The 17,057-nt window shown below is 40.9% G+C and overlaps 1 protein-coding gene across 1 annotated transcript in view; it reads right to left on the reverse strand.

Annotated features, from left to right (window-relative positions):
• LOC110506078 (kinesin-like protein KIF6) overlaps positions 1 to 17,057 on the reverse strand; it is a 99,716-nt gene that overhangs the window by 20,330 nt on the left and 62,329 nt on the right. Inside the window, exons 4-6 of the mRNA XM_021585497.2 lie at positions 6,733 to 6,783; positions 5,828 to 5,912; positions 3,927 to 4,062 (exon numbers count right to left, since the gene is read on the reverse strand). Coding sequence (XP_021441172.1) covers positions 3,927 to 4,062; positions 5,828 to 5,912; positions 6,733 to 6,783 — 272 coding nt within the window. The remainder of the gene's footprint in view (positions 1 to 3,926; positions 4,063 to 5,827; positions 5,913 to 6,732; positions 6,784 to 17,057) is intronic.

Genomic DNA, 17,057 nt, shown 5'->3' on the forward strand with positions numbered 1-17,057 from the left:
ATATTTTTATTTATTTATTTATTTAATTATGGATCCATAACGAATTATTATGGGAATAAATATCACTGAATGACAGAAATATTGGAACAAAGTAGGCTAATGAAGGTAAACAAATTGCTGCTTACTGGAAAATACTCTCAAACACACAGGGTCACGTTGTACAGCGCCATTATGGCTATTAGCAGGGCTATTAGCAGGACAATAGACTTGCCTCGAAGGAGGGTAGGGGGAGAATTCTATCATCAAATGTATTTCTTAGTTAGGTTGGCTGTATCACAAACGGCCGTGATTGGTTGCAATTTCAGTTTAATCCACCAGAAAAGACAGACCAAATAATACAACAAATATTGTGGTTCAACTCAAATATACAAATTGATTAAAAAAACTTTATCAATTGGAACCTTTAACATGTGGAAGAGTGAAACCTTATTATTATTATTATTAACTTTTTATCATAAGCGTAGCAGGTTGTGAATTCGGCAAACAACATTTCTAGGATGGGCTATTAGCAGGACAGATGATGCAATCTCTATTGCACTCCACACTGCCCTTTCCCACCTGGACAAAAGGAACACTTATGTGAGAATGCTATTCATTGACTACAGCTCAGCGTTCAACACCATAGTACCCTCAAAGCTCATCATTAAGCTAAGGATCCTGGGACTAAACTCCCTCTGCAACTGGATCCTGGACTTCCTGACGGCCCGCCTCCAGGTGGTAAGGGTAGGTAGCAACACATCTGCCACGCTGATCCTCAACACTAGAGCCCCCCAGGGGTGGCGTGCTCAGTCCCCTCCTGTACTTCCTGATCACCTACGACTGCATTGCCAGGCACGACTCCAATTCCATCATTAAGTTTGCAGACGACACAACAGTGGTAGGCCTGATCACCGACAATGACGAGACAGCCTATAGGGAGGAGGTCAGAGACCTGGCCGGGTGGTGCCTGAATAACAACCTATCCCTAAACGTAACCAAGACAAAGGAGATGATTGTGGACTACAGGAAAAGGATAACCGAGTACGCCCCCATTCTCATCGACGGGGCTGTAGTGGAGCAGGTTGAGAGCTTCAAGTTCCTTGGAGTCCATATCGCCAACAAACTAGGATGGTCCAAACACACCAAGACAGTCGTGAAGAGGGCACGACAAAGCCTATTCCCCCCTCAGGAGATGGAAAAGATTTGGCATGGGTCCTGAGATCCTCAAAAGGATCTACAGCTGCAACATTGAGAGCATGCAACCTGACTGGTTGCATCACTGCCTGGTACGGCAATTGCTCGGCCTCCGAACGCAAGGCACTACAGAGGGTAGTGCGTACGGCCCAGTACATCACTGGGGCTAAGCTGTCTACCATCCAGGACCTCTACACCAGGCGATGTCAGAGGAAGGCCCTAAAAATTGTCAAAGACCCCAGCCACATAGACTGTTCTCTCTACTACTGCATGGCATTCGGTACCGGAGTGCCAAGTCTAGGACAAAAAGGCTTCTCAACAGTTTTTACCCCCAAGCCATAAGACTCCTGAGCAGGTAATCAAATGGCTACTCGGACTATTTGCATTATGTGCCCCCACCCAACCCCTCTTTTACGCTGCTGCTACTCTCTGATTATCATATATGCACAGTCACTTTAACTACACATTCATGTACATATGTACATACTACCTCAATTGGCCCGACCAACCAGTGTCTGTATGTAGCCTCGCTACTTTTATAGCCTCGCTACTGTACATAGCCTGACTACTGTTTGTAACTGTCTTTTTACTGTTGTTTTTATTTCTTTACTTACCTATTGTTCACCAAATATATTTTTTTGCATTAAAGGTTAGAGCCTGTAAATAATCATTGCATCTCAGTGCAAACTGCGTTGCTACAGATGCTGGTTTGATACCCGTGCCCGCCGCCACTGGGAGACCTTTTGGTTTCTCTCCCTCTAAAAACAGAAATATTTCTAAATAAAAAACTGCCTTTATTTACAAATGATTGAGAATGTCTCACCTCGTGTTCAAGAATGGCTATTTTCTCGCTCACTCTTGGTTAAATGAAAACTAAATAATCCCCAAAATATAGTAATTTTTTAAACAAAGTGATTATTATTATTATTATTAATTAATTCTATATATATATATATATATATATATATATAAAAAAGCCCCGTAGATATTCTCACAGATCAGATTTGCCATAACGAAAAATTTCCCTTAATTTTGAATCCTCCAATCCTCTAAATGTAATTATTGGTGGAGAGTCACGTCATAAAAAAACAAAAACATTTTTCGATATACTGAAGACCTACCATAGGCGAAATGAGTCTCACTAGTTAGTGTTGAGTAATGTGCTGTTAAAAGTGGTGTAGGTCTTATTTACTTAAAAAGCATATTGAAGTTAGAAGCAATAGGATTTGAAGCAATAGCCTACCCACTGGGGTCAACTATTTCAGCACAGTTTCACGCTGCTCTGAGACAAGCATGGGGACTGGTCTTGATAAATCAATGAGATTTTTCTTTTCACTGAATCTCCGTTTGGGTATTGGTTAGACTACAATTAGGGTGTGGAAATGTTATGCTCTTAGTACTGTGGCCTACACCCAACCGTCACGTTGTACAGTGCATTATTTTCCATTCCATCCTAACGGAAACCATGAGGGTTTCATTTTAGTTTTTCTTGGAATAGAAACACCATAATATTAATCAAATTAATTAAACAACATTTCTTAAAATCAATCCCATATACTATGTTCTTACAAAAAAAGATTTTACATTCTCTAGTACAGCCACTATTGAAGGCTATCAAATGCTTCTCAAAGATGCCCTCTGGTGGACAAACTAGCACTGATTAGCATTAACGGTAACAATGGCCATAGAATAATGCGACATCCCGCAAGGTGTGCTGCAGAATGATGCAACTTTTAAAGGAGGAACCACTGTAGGTAAACAGATGCAATAGAGAATTTTCCAGACCATGTGTGAATTATTAATTGCAGAAGAGCTAGAAAGATGGGTGCCCTCTATATGTGCTCTGGGTCATTAGACACCATTAGACATGCACCTGTCTGGGGTGTGGACACGACGGTTTATTCCTGTAACTGGTGTTATGTGTTGTTGCCATGGTTACACCTCTTGGGTCATTCCAGAACATGGGTGTCCCTTTCAGAGGAGTTAGCATGATTACATGTCTGGTTATTTCTGTAAAGTGCCAAGGACTGTTGCTATGGTCCTACATGCATGAACCTGTCTATTGGTGTGGTTCTACAGTTTCCATGCCCTAATATGAAACCAAACTAAAGCTTATATAATGAGTTTATGAGCTTATATAATCTTACCCTTATCTTATTGCCTTGCACTAAGTTTAGTTTGGTTTCATATTAGGGCATGGAAACTGTAGAGCCACACCAATAGTTAAAAAATACAGACAGGTTCATGCATGTAGGACCATAGCAACTCATCTGAAAGGGACACCCATGTTCTGGAATGACCCAAGCGTAACCATAGCAACAACACATATTAGGCCATAACATTAAGGGGAGTTACTATGGGTGCGACGTAAGGACGAAAAATGTATAAGAAGTATGTAAGAAGTATGTGCCAAGACTGGAAAGGACTTGCTTCATGAACCAGCTCGGCTTATATTACTATGCAATAAAGTCTAATTGAACTCCCTGGCTCTGGTATTTGAGAAATACTATTGACTGAATCTTTCCACGACAATACTATAGGTACACGTACACGCATACTCAATTGGAGTGATCACGCACACACGTACGCACGCACACAGAGACATGGACACGAGGAGACACACACACACACATCACTCCTAAAAGTGTGAGAAACTGCCATAAACTGCCTTGAAATGCTATGACAAGCATTACGCTTACGACAGCTTTATGTAGTGGCATCCCACGACTGACAAAGAGAGGTAGTAAGGTCACCTGTAGCCTGGCGGCCTCCTGGCTCCACCAATCCTGGAAGTCTCTCTGGAGCTTCACCTTTGACCGCTCCAGCAGCAGCTGCAGGTGCTCAATCTCCATCTTCAGTGTTTTCAGATGGCCAAAGGTGCTCTTGTAACTGACAAGAGACAGGAAACCAAGGGTATTGAATGCAATGACTGTACTTCTAGTAATCCATACTTCTGTATCTATGTGGACGGATTGACTGTTATAAAGCATATTAAGTGAAACATAACTTTTCATGGGGTTCTAGATCTGAGAATCAAAGTCAAGTAAAGTGGAGGCCTACAAACTCAGACGCTCCAACACTCCAGTACATACCTTGGTTCATAACCTTTGATACATGTATGTGTTAGGCTCTATACTTTATGAGGAATTATGAAATACTGGCAATTATAATGGACCTCACAACAGATGCACCCAATGCACATACAATGCCTTCAGAAAGTATTCACACACCTTGAATTTAAAAATTATTACATTAACACATTTTTATCACTGGCCTAAACACAATATCCCATAATGTCAAAGTGGAATTAGTTTAAAACATTTTTTTTACAAATGAATTTCTAAATGAAAAAATTAAAGCTGAAATGTCAATAAGTAAATAAGTTTGGGAATAAACATTTGCTTAACAAGTCACTCACTCTGTATTCAATAACAGTGTTTAAACAGAGTTTTTAATGGCTACCTCATCTCTGTACCCCACAAATATAATTATCTGTAAGGTCCCTCAGTCAAGCAGTGAATTTCGAAGACAGATTCAACCATAAAGGCCAGGGAGGTTCTCCAATGCCTCGCAAAGAAGGGCACCTATTGGTGGATGGGTAAAAAAAAGCACACATTGAATATCTCTTTGAGCATGGTGAAGTTATTAATTACACTTTGGATGGAGTATCAATACACCCAGTCACTAGAAAGATACAACTCAGTTGCCTGAGAGGAAGGACACCGCTCAGGGATGTCACCCAGAGACCAATCAATGGTGACTTTAAAACAGTTACAGAGTTTAATGGCTGTGATAGGAGAATACTGAGGATGGATCAACAACATTGTAGTTACTCTACGATACTAACCTAATTGACAGACTGAAAAGGAATACAAATATTCCAAAACATGCATCCTGTTTGCAACAAGGCACTAAAGTAATACTGCAAACACTTTTTTATCTTGAATACAAAGTGTTATGTTTAGGGCAAATCCAATACAACACATCACTGAGTACCACTCTCGATATTCTAAAGCACAGTGGTGGCTGCATCATGTTATGGGTTTGGATGTAATCGTTAAGGACTGGAGAATTTTCAAGATAAAAAATAAATATAATGAATTCACCTTTCAGCAGGACAATAACCCAAAACACAAGGCCAAATCTACACTGGAGTTGCTTATCAAGAAGACAATGTTCCTGAGTGGCCGAGTTACAGTTTTGACTTAAATCTGCTTTAAATGGCTAGACCTGGCTAGACCTGAAAATGGCTGTCTAACAATGATCAACAACCAATTTGGCAGAGCTTGAAGAATTTTGAAAAGAATAATGGGAAAATATTACAAGATTCAGGTATGGAATCGCTGCCAAAGGTGATTCTAACATGTGTTGAATCACAATACTTATGTAATCAAGATATATTGTTTTATTTTCATATATTTTAACACATTTGAGATTTTTTATTCCACTTTGACATTAGAGTATTTTGTGTAGATCGTTGACAAAATAATGACAATTAAATCAATTTTAATCCCACTTTATAACAACAAAATGGGGAAAAGTCAAGGGGTGTGAATACTTTCTGAAGGCACTGTATAATGTGTGTAATGGCACATACAAGCACATCAACACATTTGTCTGTGTTTCTGAGATACACATACTGCAGCCTACTTACCTCTTCTTCTCCTCATCCATCTGTCTGCGGATGTTTTCTTCCACAGGGTCTACCTCCTCTACCTCTGCTGGGCTAACAGTGACACCTATGTATATGTGGGGAAATGAAATAAATGATGTTCTTCTCTCAGTCTCCACGCACGCACGCACGCACGCACGCACGCACGCACACACACTCTAAGACATGTTCAAATCATGTCTAGGATAGAGTCACAAGAATGTAGAGTGTGTGTGCTTGCTCGTGTCCTTAGAAGTCAACATACTGTATTCTAATTCCGTCCCCGAATAATGGAAGCCTGCCTGTTTCGAGTGTTCTCTGATGCTTCGGAACTCAAATGACAAGACAAACCTTTGGCGTCTGAACCCGAGGGAAATGTTTGTAAACTTGGAACCGAGTTGCTCTCGTCAGACCTCTTGTCAGTCGACGGGGATGAAACGCACAGTCAAAGATCTGCCACCCAGTCGTGTTTCCAATCCTCTGGAATTCAGATCGCAGGTCTCTACTAAACACTTTTTAAATAGGGGCTATCAATTGTGGTCATGTACGCCCATTGAGTATGCTGATTTCGGTTCAATTGGTCCAGTCATTGTTTCAGTCACATTCAACTAAATCATTGGTCCAAGAGAATTATAATTAAGTTCTGCTGGATGAAAGAATAGAGTTTTTCCTCTATTCCCTTAGCACACGTCTGCTAAAAGCAGATCTTGGATTCACAAGTGAATAGATGGGGCTGGTGTGTAGGTTTTGAATCAAGGATATTTCATTGGCAAACTTACTTCCATTAAGGTTGAATTACCATTATGGGCAGTGTGACCAAACTATCCTCCTATTGTTTGGCTCTGGGCTAACTAATTAACTGCGGATGAGGAGAAATGCACATTCTGACCATTAGGAAGACAATGTACCGTGAGCGGCTCTCTGCATCCTATGCAACTCCAACTGCTTCTTCAGTTTATCTGCGAGAAAAAGAAAGAGGAGATAGGAAGGGAGTAGAAAGAGAGGAGGGGGATAAAGAAAGAGCGTGATGAAGAGACAAGACAGAGAGCGAGAAAGGAGATATGTGAACATTTTATTTTAAAAGGTCAAGGTTATTTACAATTCATCATTCCGTCATTACAAACACTTGTTATCCAACTGGCATTCAACCCCGGCAAGTGTATGATGTAAACTAACCAACTCAACTAACTGAAGTGGGCCTTTATTCATCAACCAAGAGAACCTAAGTCTGTTCAATGTTTGAGTTGGAAAAAACCCAAGCTGTTTAAAAAGAAGTCTAGTTTTTTCAACATAACATTGGTGACAATATCTTGTATGAGTCGTTGGCTGTGTCTGAAATCTGTCCTGCCTACTACTTACTAAAATGACATTTCACTGTGTAAGTACTAATCGTACTTCATACTATTTATAATCCACTGTTCAGTAAGTATGCATTAAGCACCAAATATCAACATACTAGGCTTACCTATACTGAGAACGCATCATCTAATGCGCAAATGTGTCGTTTCCCACCATTTGTTCATTTGGCTACAGCCCGTCCTCTAATCTAATTACCAGTTGATTATCAGCTGTTGTCAAACACAAGTCTTCTGAAAAGATGCTTTTCTTCCACAACAGTGTGCAGCGAATTCTAAATGAAAAGCCGAAAAGAGTATGACATCCGGGCATTTAAAGCATACAACATTTTCAAAATGTCACATACTATAAAATGTTATATTTTTGTATAGTCTGAGGCTCTGCATGCTAATTAATCAATTGGGTAGGTATGCTGTCTCTAAAGAGAAGTGGGCTTAATAATTCACACTTATTGCATGCTCTGGTCATTTAGATGGGTGCTGCCAGCTGTTCCGTGTTAGTGGGCAAATAGGCATGACTGTGGGCATGATTGATACTGTCCAGTGGGGAGAACAAGTATTTGATACACTGCCAATTTTGCAGGTTTTCCTACTTACAAAGCATGTAGAGGTCTGTAATTTTTTATCATAGGTACACTTCAATTGTGAGGGACGGAATCTAAAACAAAAATCCAGAAAATCACATTGTATGATTTTTAAGTAATTAATTTGCATTTTATTGCATGACATAAGTATTTGATCACCTACCAACCAGTAAGAATTCCGGCTCTCACAGACCTGTTCGTTTTTCTTTAAGAAGCCCTCCTGTTCTCCACTCATTACCTGTATTAATTGCACCTGTTTGAACTAGTTACCTGTATAAAAGACACCTGTCCACAACCTCAAACAGTCACACTCCAAACTCCACTATGGCCAAGAACAAAGAGCTGTCAAAGGACACCAGAAACAAAATTGTAGACCTGCACCAGGCTGGGAAGACTGAATCTGCAATAGGTAAGCAGCTTGGTTTGAAGAAATAAACTGTGGGAGCAATTATTAGGAAATGGAAGACATACAAGACCACTGATAATCTCCCTCGATCTGGGGCTCCACGCAAGATCTCACCCCGTGGGGTCAAAATGATCACAAGAACGGTGAGCAAAAATACCAGAACCACACTGGGGGACCTAGTGAATGACCTGCAGAGAGCTGGGACCAAAGTAACAAAGCCTACCATCAGTAACACACTACGCCGCCAGGGACTCAAATCCTGCAATGCCAGACGTGTCCCCCTGCTTAAGCCAGTACATGTCCAGGCCCGTAGAGAGTATTTGGATGATCCCGAAGAAGATTGGGAGAATGTCGTATGGCCAGATCAAACCAAAATATAACTTTTTGGTAAAAACTCAACTCGTCGTGTTTGGAGGACAAAGAATGCTGAGTTGCATCCAAAGAACACCATACAGTGCCTTGCGAAAGTATTCGGCCCCCTTGAACTTTGCGACCTTTTGCCACATTTCAGGCTTCAAACATAAAGATATAAAACTGTATTTTTTTGTGAAGAATCAACAACAAGTGGGACACAATCATGAAGTGGAACGACATTTATTGGATATTTCAAACTTTTTTAACAAATCAAAAACTGAAAAATTGGGCGTGCAAAATTATTCAGCCACCTTAAGTTAATACTTTGTGGCGCCACCTTTTGCTGCGATTACAGCTGTAAGTCGCTTGGGGTATGTCTCTATCAGTTTTGCACATCGAGAGACTGACATTTTTTCCCATTCCTCCTTGCAAAACAGCTCGAGCTCAGTAAGGTTGGATGGAGAGCATTTGTGAACAGCAGTTTTCAGTTCTTTCCACAGATTCTCGATTGGATTCAGGTCTGGACTTTGACTTGGCCATTCTAACACCTGGATATGTTTATTTTTTAACCATTCCATTGTAGATTTTGCTTTATGTTTTGGATCATTGTCTTGTTGGAAGACAAATCTCCGTCCCAGTCTCAGGTCTTTTGCATACTCCATCAGGTTTTCTTCCAGAATGGTCCTGTATTTGGCTCCATCCATCTTCCCATCAATTTTAACCATCTTCCCTGTCCCTGCTGAAGAAAAGCAGGCCCAAACCATGATGCTACCACCACCATGTTTGACATTGGGGATGATGGTGTGTTCAGGGTGATGAGCTGTGTTGCTTTTACGCCAAACATAACGTTTTGCATTGTTGCCAAAAAGTTCAATTTTGGTTTCATCTGACCAGAGCACCTTCTTCCACATGTTTGGTGTGTCTCCCAGGTGGCTTGTGGCAAACTTTAAACGACACTTTTTATGGATATCTTTAAGAAATGGCTTTCTTCTTGCCACTCTTCCATAAAGGCCAGATTTGTGCAATATACGACTGATTGTTGTCCTATGGACAGAGTCTCCCACCTCAGCTGTAGATCTCTGCAGTTCATCCAGAGTGACCATGGGCCTCTTGGCTGCATCTCTGATCAATCTTCTCCTTGTTTGAGCTGAAAGTTTAGAGGGACGGCCAGGTCTTGGTAGATTTGCAGTGGTCTGATACTCCTTCCATTTCAATATTATCGCTTGCACAGTGCTCCTTGGGATGTTTAAAGCTTGGGAAATCTTTTTGTATCCAAATCCGGCTTTAAACTTCTTCACAACAGTATCTCGGACCTGCCTGGTGTGTTCCTTGTTCTTCATGATGCTCTCTGCGCTTTTAACGGACCTCTGAGACTATCACAGTGCAGGTGCATTTATACGGAGACTTGATTACACACAGGTGGATTGTATTTATCATCATTAGTCATTTAGGTCAACATTGGATCATTCAGAGATCCTCACTGAACTTCTGGAGAGAGTTTGCTGCACTGAAAGTAAAGGGGCTGAATAATTTTGCACGCCCAATTTTTCAGTTTTTGATTTGTTAAAAAAGTTTGAAATATCCAATAAATGTTGTTCCACTTCATGATTGTGTCCCACTTGTTGTTGATTCTTCACAAAAAAATACAGTTTTATATCTTTATGTTTGAAGCCTGAAATGTGGCAAAAGGTCGCAAAGTTCAAGGGGGCCGAATACTTTCGCAAGGCACTGTACCTACTGTGAAGCATGGGGGTGGAAACATCATGCTTTGGGGCTGTTTTTCTGCAAAGGGACCAGGACGACTGATCCGTGTAAAGGAAAGAATGAATGGGGCCATGTATCGCGAGATTTTGAGTGAAAAACTCCTTCCATCAGCAAGGGCATTGAAGATGAAACGTGGCTGGGTCTTTCAGCATGACAATGATCCCAAACACACTGCCCGGGCAACAAAGGAGTGGCTTCCTAAGAAGCATTTCAAGGTCCTGGAGTGGCCTAGCCAGTCTCCAGATCTCAACCCCATAGAAAATCTTTGGAGGGAGTTGAAAGTCCATGTTGCCCAGCAACAGCCCCAAAACTTCACTGCTCTAGAGGAGATCTGCATGGAGGAATGGGCCAAAATACCAGCAACAGTGTGTGAAAACCTTGTGAAGACTTACAGAAAACGTTTGACCTCTGTCATTGTCAACAAAGGGTATATAACAAAGTATTGAGATCAACTTTTGTTATTGACCAAATACTTATTTTCCACCATAATTTGCAAATAAATTCATAAAAAATCCTACAATGTGATTTTTCTGGATTTCTTTTCCTAATTTTGTCTGTCATAGTTGAAGTGTACCTATGTTGAAAATTACAGGCCTCTCTCATCTTTTTAAGTGGGAGAACTTGCACAATTGGTGGCTGACTAAATACTTTTTTGCCCCACTGTATATATATATTTTTTTACAATTTAACAATCATCAGCAAAACATGACAATCAGATAATGGCAATTTATTCCCCCCACTCCCCTTTCCCCTCACATACACAAAACAACAGGCTACATTGGAGCACATCATACAAAACCCTTCTCTCCCTAGAATGTGTCTATACAGTCTCTCTGGTGTAAAGTAGACTCTATGTAAAATATTGATTTGCATAAACTTGTGCCTTGTGTTAAATGAAAGAAGCTGAGCATCTAAAATGAGATTTCCCTATTGCTTAGCCTAAAAATGAGACCAATGTCATCATACCACTTTATGGAAGCCTTCAGAGCTTCATCATTCCCCATCAGAGCTTGAAGAACAGAGTACATGTAAGAAATTAAACCTTATACCCACTTTCTCTTCAGCTACAGTTTATCAGTGGTAGATTTTGAATCAAATAACATTTTATTTGTCACCTGCCCCAGAATACAACGCAAAATGATTACTTTACAAGCCCTTAACCAACAATGCAGTTCAAGAAATAGAGTTAAGGAAGTAAAGTAAAATATTATCTAATCAAAAACTAACGTGAAAATTACAGAACGGTACAATACATACGATTTTTTCATCTTTACACAATTGACCCACCCAATTAGAGAAACTGGTAAATCCCGCCATCTATCTAATTCTTCCCCAACATTTTTGAGAAGTGGAGTATAGTTCACTTGATATTTCTTATTAATTTCAGAAAGAATTTGCAATCCCAGAAATTACCAGTGGTGTGGACTTGAGTCATATGACTTGGACTCGAGTCAAACGTGTAATGGGTTTAAACACTGTTTCCCATGCTTGTTCAATTGTTCAAACAATTAATGAACATGCACCTGTGGAACGGTCGTTAAGACACTAGCAGCTTAAAAATGATAGGCAATTAAGGTCACAGTTATGAAAACTTAGGACACTTAAGAGTCATTTCTACTGACTTTCTACTGACTGAAAAACACCAAAAGAAAGATGCCCAGGATCCCTGCTCATCTGCGTGAACGTGCCTTAGGCATGCTGCAAGGAGGCATGAGGACTGTAGTTCTGGCCAGAGCAATAAATTGCAATGTCTGTACTGTGTGACGCCTAAGACAGCGCTACAGGGCGACAGGATGGACAGCTGATTGACCTCGCAGTGGCAGACCACGTGTAACAACATCTGCCCAGGATCGGTACACACATCCAAACATCACACCTGTGGGACAGGTACAGGATGGCAAAAACAACTGCCCGAGTTACATCAGGAATGCACAATCCCTCCATTAGTGCTCAGACTGCCCGCAATAGGCTGAGAGAGGCTGGACTGAGAGCTTGTAGGCCTGTTGTAAGGTAGGTCCTCACCAGACATCACCGGCAACAACTTCACCTTCGCTGGACCAGACAGGACTGGCAAAAAGTGCTCTTCACTGACGAGTCGTGGTTTTGTCTCACCAAGGGGGATGGTCAGATTTGCGTGGAGGGTCCGTCATGGTCTGGGGCGGTGTGTCATCGGACTGAGCTTGTTGTCATTGCAGGCAATCTCAACGCTGTGCGTTACAGGGAAGACATCCTCCTCCCTCATGTGGTACCCTTCCTGCAGGCACATCCTGACATGACCCTCCAGCATGACAATGCGACCAGCCATACTGCTCGTCATGTGCATGATTTCCTGCAAGACAGGAATGTCAGTGTTCTGCCATGGCCAGCGAAGAGCCTGGATCTCAATCCCACGTCTGAGACCTGTTGGATCGGAGGGTGAGGGCTAGGGCCATTCCCCCCAGAAATGTCCGGGAACTTGCAGGGGCCTTGGTGGAACAATTGGGTAACATCTCACAGCAAGAACTGGAAACTCTGGTGCAGTCCATGAGGAGGAGATGTACTGCAGTACTTAATGCAGCTGGTGGCCACACCAGATACTGACTGTTACTTTTGATTTTGATCCCCCCCCCCCCTTTGTTCAGGGACACATTTTTCCATTTCTGTTAGTCACATGTCTGTGGAACTTGTTCAGTTTATGTCTCAGTTGTTGAATCTTGTTATGTTCATACAAATATTTACACATGTTAAGTTTGCTGAACCTAAACGTAGTTGACAGGGAGAGGACGTATCTTTTTTTTGCTTAGAACCAGACTAGAACCAGACTTCAAGATTCAATGTCATGAAATGGAACAATGATTGCTCTGCAAGTACAAAGCATAAGCTCTCAAACACCATATTTGGCATTAACAACAGATTGCTGGACATCTATGAACACGCTGTAATACATCACTGCAACGAGCCATCACATTGAATAGAAATGGGACATGAATTCCCATGTACTGACAACTGAGAACATGGAGAAGAGGCACACAGCACAGAACTTAAAACGCCACTAAAGAGCAACTGCCCCTGACACCAACAACAAAACACTTGTTGCATCGATATGAGTCAGAAACATTTATTATAGTGTCAAAATTGACTACAAAGTGTAAATAGGATAAATTTGGTCATAAAATCAGTATCGCCTAAAACAGAGTTTGGAACCTCACTGCATCACAATGAGTAAATTAAAGTTTGGATTACAATTATGTCAACAAACTTTGGACCCTTTGCCCAGCTCCACGTGCATATTGCTCCTCCACCCACTTTGCTTCCCATACCTATGTGAAGCTAACCACAATAAGGATTAGCCACAATAGTGGAATATGCGGTTCGTCTTCAAAATAAAAGTCAGTCTACATCTGTAAATAGAATTAGCTTCCAAACGAGATTATGTTATTTCTCACACTATGTTTATAATTGAGGGATGATGACAATCATTGGCCTGTTTTTCTGTTAGACAGAGTGCACAGTTGGGTGCCAGACTGATCCCCTGATCATGAACGGATGTCGGGACCTACCAGACAGAGCAATGGTGGGTATAATTACATGTCCAGCAATGTGATTGCAACGGTTTAGCGACCTTCAAAAACAATTTAATTCAATGTTCACTTGCTATTTTCACAGCTTGTCAGGCAAGACCTCAGAATAAAAGTGTGTTATGCCACAGGTACTTGTGTCCTCCTCCGTTGTTGCCAGTCTCCCTGACACCTATGAAAAGGACACGCGATCATGAGGCCTCTGATAGTAACTGAGTTGCTGGCCTAATGGCAGAGAAAGCTTCATCAATAACGACATGCAATGTGTGTTATGTAAAAAGTTGATTTAGAAAATACCCAGCATGATAAACGAGCAGGATAATTCCCCAACCAAACAGATACAACTAGTAGAGAAATTTTGGTTGTGAAGTGACTTTTTTCAGAAAACTATGTGTATATCGCATGTCACTTCATCAAAGGAGAGGCATTGAACGTAAACATGTTTTTTTAAAATCAAAATGCGTTTTTTTGGACAGAAATGCCTTCCGGAAGATGTGAACTTTCATGTACCATATTAACAAACCTGTATGCCATCTGTAAATATGAATTTTGCTACGAAAAAGCCAGGAACCTTCCCGCTAGCCATGATTGGATGAGATAATGGATGGGCTGGACATGCGGAAAGATGCGTTCGAGATTGGTCTGCTATGTACTATACTTCTGTCTAGAATATGAGCTGCACAGCATGTTTGATCATGTTTGACTGCAAATATGTGACCAAAAGGCTCAAATCAGTCTTATGTAGCAACATTTCAAATTGTGTTTTTTACATTGGATAAAAGTAGAGATTCATGGCTGCAAAATGGTATATCATAAACTACAGTTTATGGGAAAGTAATTTTGTATTGAAAGTTGATCAACTTGTAAACTCACTTTTGAGAAAACGGCCTTTGAATGTTTTGGTACTACTATTGGAGAGCCCTTCTTCGTCTCCACCCAATCAGCATCCTTCGCACCCTCTTAAGCTTTAGCCCCACCCATCTCTTTAAGGGTTGATCTTAATGTACTAACAACAGCAGTCAAGCACCCAAGCTAACTTGCTAGCTACTTCCAGACATCTAAGTGAGAGAGAGAACAGCTCACTGAACATTATTCGCCCTAGCAGAGCTGGTTAGGCTGTTTTGTTTTCCAGAGAGTTGGTGACTGCAACTGTGCTGTCAGAATGGCCTTTCGGAAATTCAGAGTGTTTTGCATTCAGAGCGCACAGGGGACGCTCTGGCTGATCAGTTTACTGACGTTACAGTCACCGTCCATATTCAACGGGTGTTGAGCGTTCGTAAATTCATCAGTTATTCTGCGCTCTCTGACACACAGATGAGAGAGCTCTGAAATTGAAGTAGATGGCAAGACAGAATTTATGAATGCACCCGAAATGGCTACTTGCATAGTGGAGTCTTTTGTTATGACATGTAGCTAGCTAGCTAGTTAGGTGAACCATAATGAACCATAATCACAACTCATGACATTACTACCCTGCATGAATATGCAGGTAGCTAACCAACTAAGCAAATAGCTCTGAGATACGAATAATAAGGTTATACACATAAGGTTAGCTAGCGAGCCAGCCAGCTAACGTTAGTTAGCTAGTTAGGTAAATAATTAACCATAATCACAACTCATGATGTTACTACCCTACATGAATCTGCTAACCAAACAGGTTCAATGTTAGCTAGCTAACATTAAGCTTTAACTAGCCAAGTCAATCTCTTTCTGTCAAAATTAGAGACATGTCATATCTGATAATGTAGCCAGACTATCATTCATCATTCATTCATGGTTGGAAATGTCTCCTGTCGGATGCCATGGTTGCCCTTAGTTTGATTTCAAAACTCAGTCCTCCAGAAGGTGGAGAGCAACACATGCAGTTTTAATACACAATACATAAAACATACTCCTAGTTTCCTGAAATGGGTCACATATGCATTGGGAATTGAAAAGAGAACACAGAAGGATGTTGAATAAAACACCTGTTTCTGAATTACATCTTCAAACTTTGGGCAACCATGGCATCCGTGACAGAGAGGGAGAAGTGTTCATCCTTGTATACGGGTAAGAGAGTCTAGGTAGCTACATTTTCAAATATTATACGTTTCAAATTTTATCAGAAAGTCATTTTCATTGCAAATTGAAGAGTACTGTTAGCTAGCTAGCTAACGTTAGCTGGCTGGCTCCCTAGCTAATGTAACGTGTATGATCCATTTGCATTGCTAGTTATAGCCTAATGTTATCTAGCTAGCTAACGTTGAACCTAGTTTGTTATCTTTATCTACCTGCAGATTCATGCATGGTGGCTAGCTATGACAATCAGTTTGTATTGCTAGTAGTATGGATTGTGATTATTGCCGCGTTCAAAACAACTGGGAACACAGAACTGGGAACTCAGAAATCTCAAGCTGTGTTCGAATACTCATACTAACCACACTAACTGTACTATTTGTGACGTGAATTGAGTGTATAGTATGCTTATTGGCCACAGAATGAATATAGTTAGTATGCCAAAAGTTCCTGGACACTATTTCCATGCTTTTAGGGCCCATAATGCAATTCTTCAGAAAATGGGCGTTGCTTCATAACTTCTCAGATTGGAAGAAAATGGCGGAAAATATGCAGCCGAAGTCCGACGAGAGCAGATAAAAATTCATTGCTTTAACAAATATGACAAATGTTAAGAAAATATAGAAAAATGTAAGAAAGTAATGCCTTTTCAAATAAGTTACGTTACACGTTATGTTGGCTGACAATTTGTTAGCTTCGCTATCCTTACAGCAGTATGTATCGGTATGTTAGCTAGTTTCCTACTAATGGCAGCATATTAACTATCTACTAACTACCCAACGTTTATTAACTTGATTATTTACATGATTCTCAGCTAAGTGGTATAGTTGGGCGATTCAATGGCTATCTACTCCGATTTCAGAACACTCTCGAGCAGAATAACTGATGAATTTACAAATGCTCAACACCCATGGAATATGGCTGGTGTCCGTAACCGTCGGCAAAAAAAACGTAATTAAATTGTTGCCAGCAGCGCATTTACAGTCACCAAAGCTTTGGATAACACGAAGACAGCCTAACCAGCTCTGCTAGGGTGAATAAAATGGTCAGAGTGAGGTGTTCTCTCATTTGGGTCTGGAAGTAGCCAGCCAACGTTAGCCAGTTAGCTTGGGTGATTGACCACCGTTGAACGCTCAGACCAACCCTACTCCTCGGCCA

This window comes from Oncorhynchus mykiss, chromosome 26, assembly GCF_013265735.2.
Source record: "Oncorhynchus mykiss isolate Arlee chromosome 26, USDA_OmykA_1.1, whole genome shotgun sequence".
Lineage (NCBI taxonomy): Eukaryota > Metazoa > Chordata > Actinopteri > Salmoniformes > Salmonidae > Oncorhynchus > Oncorhynchus mykiss.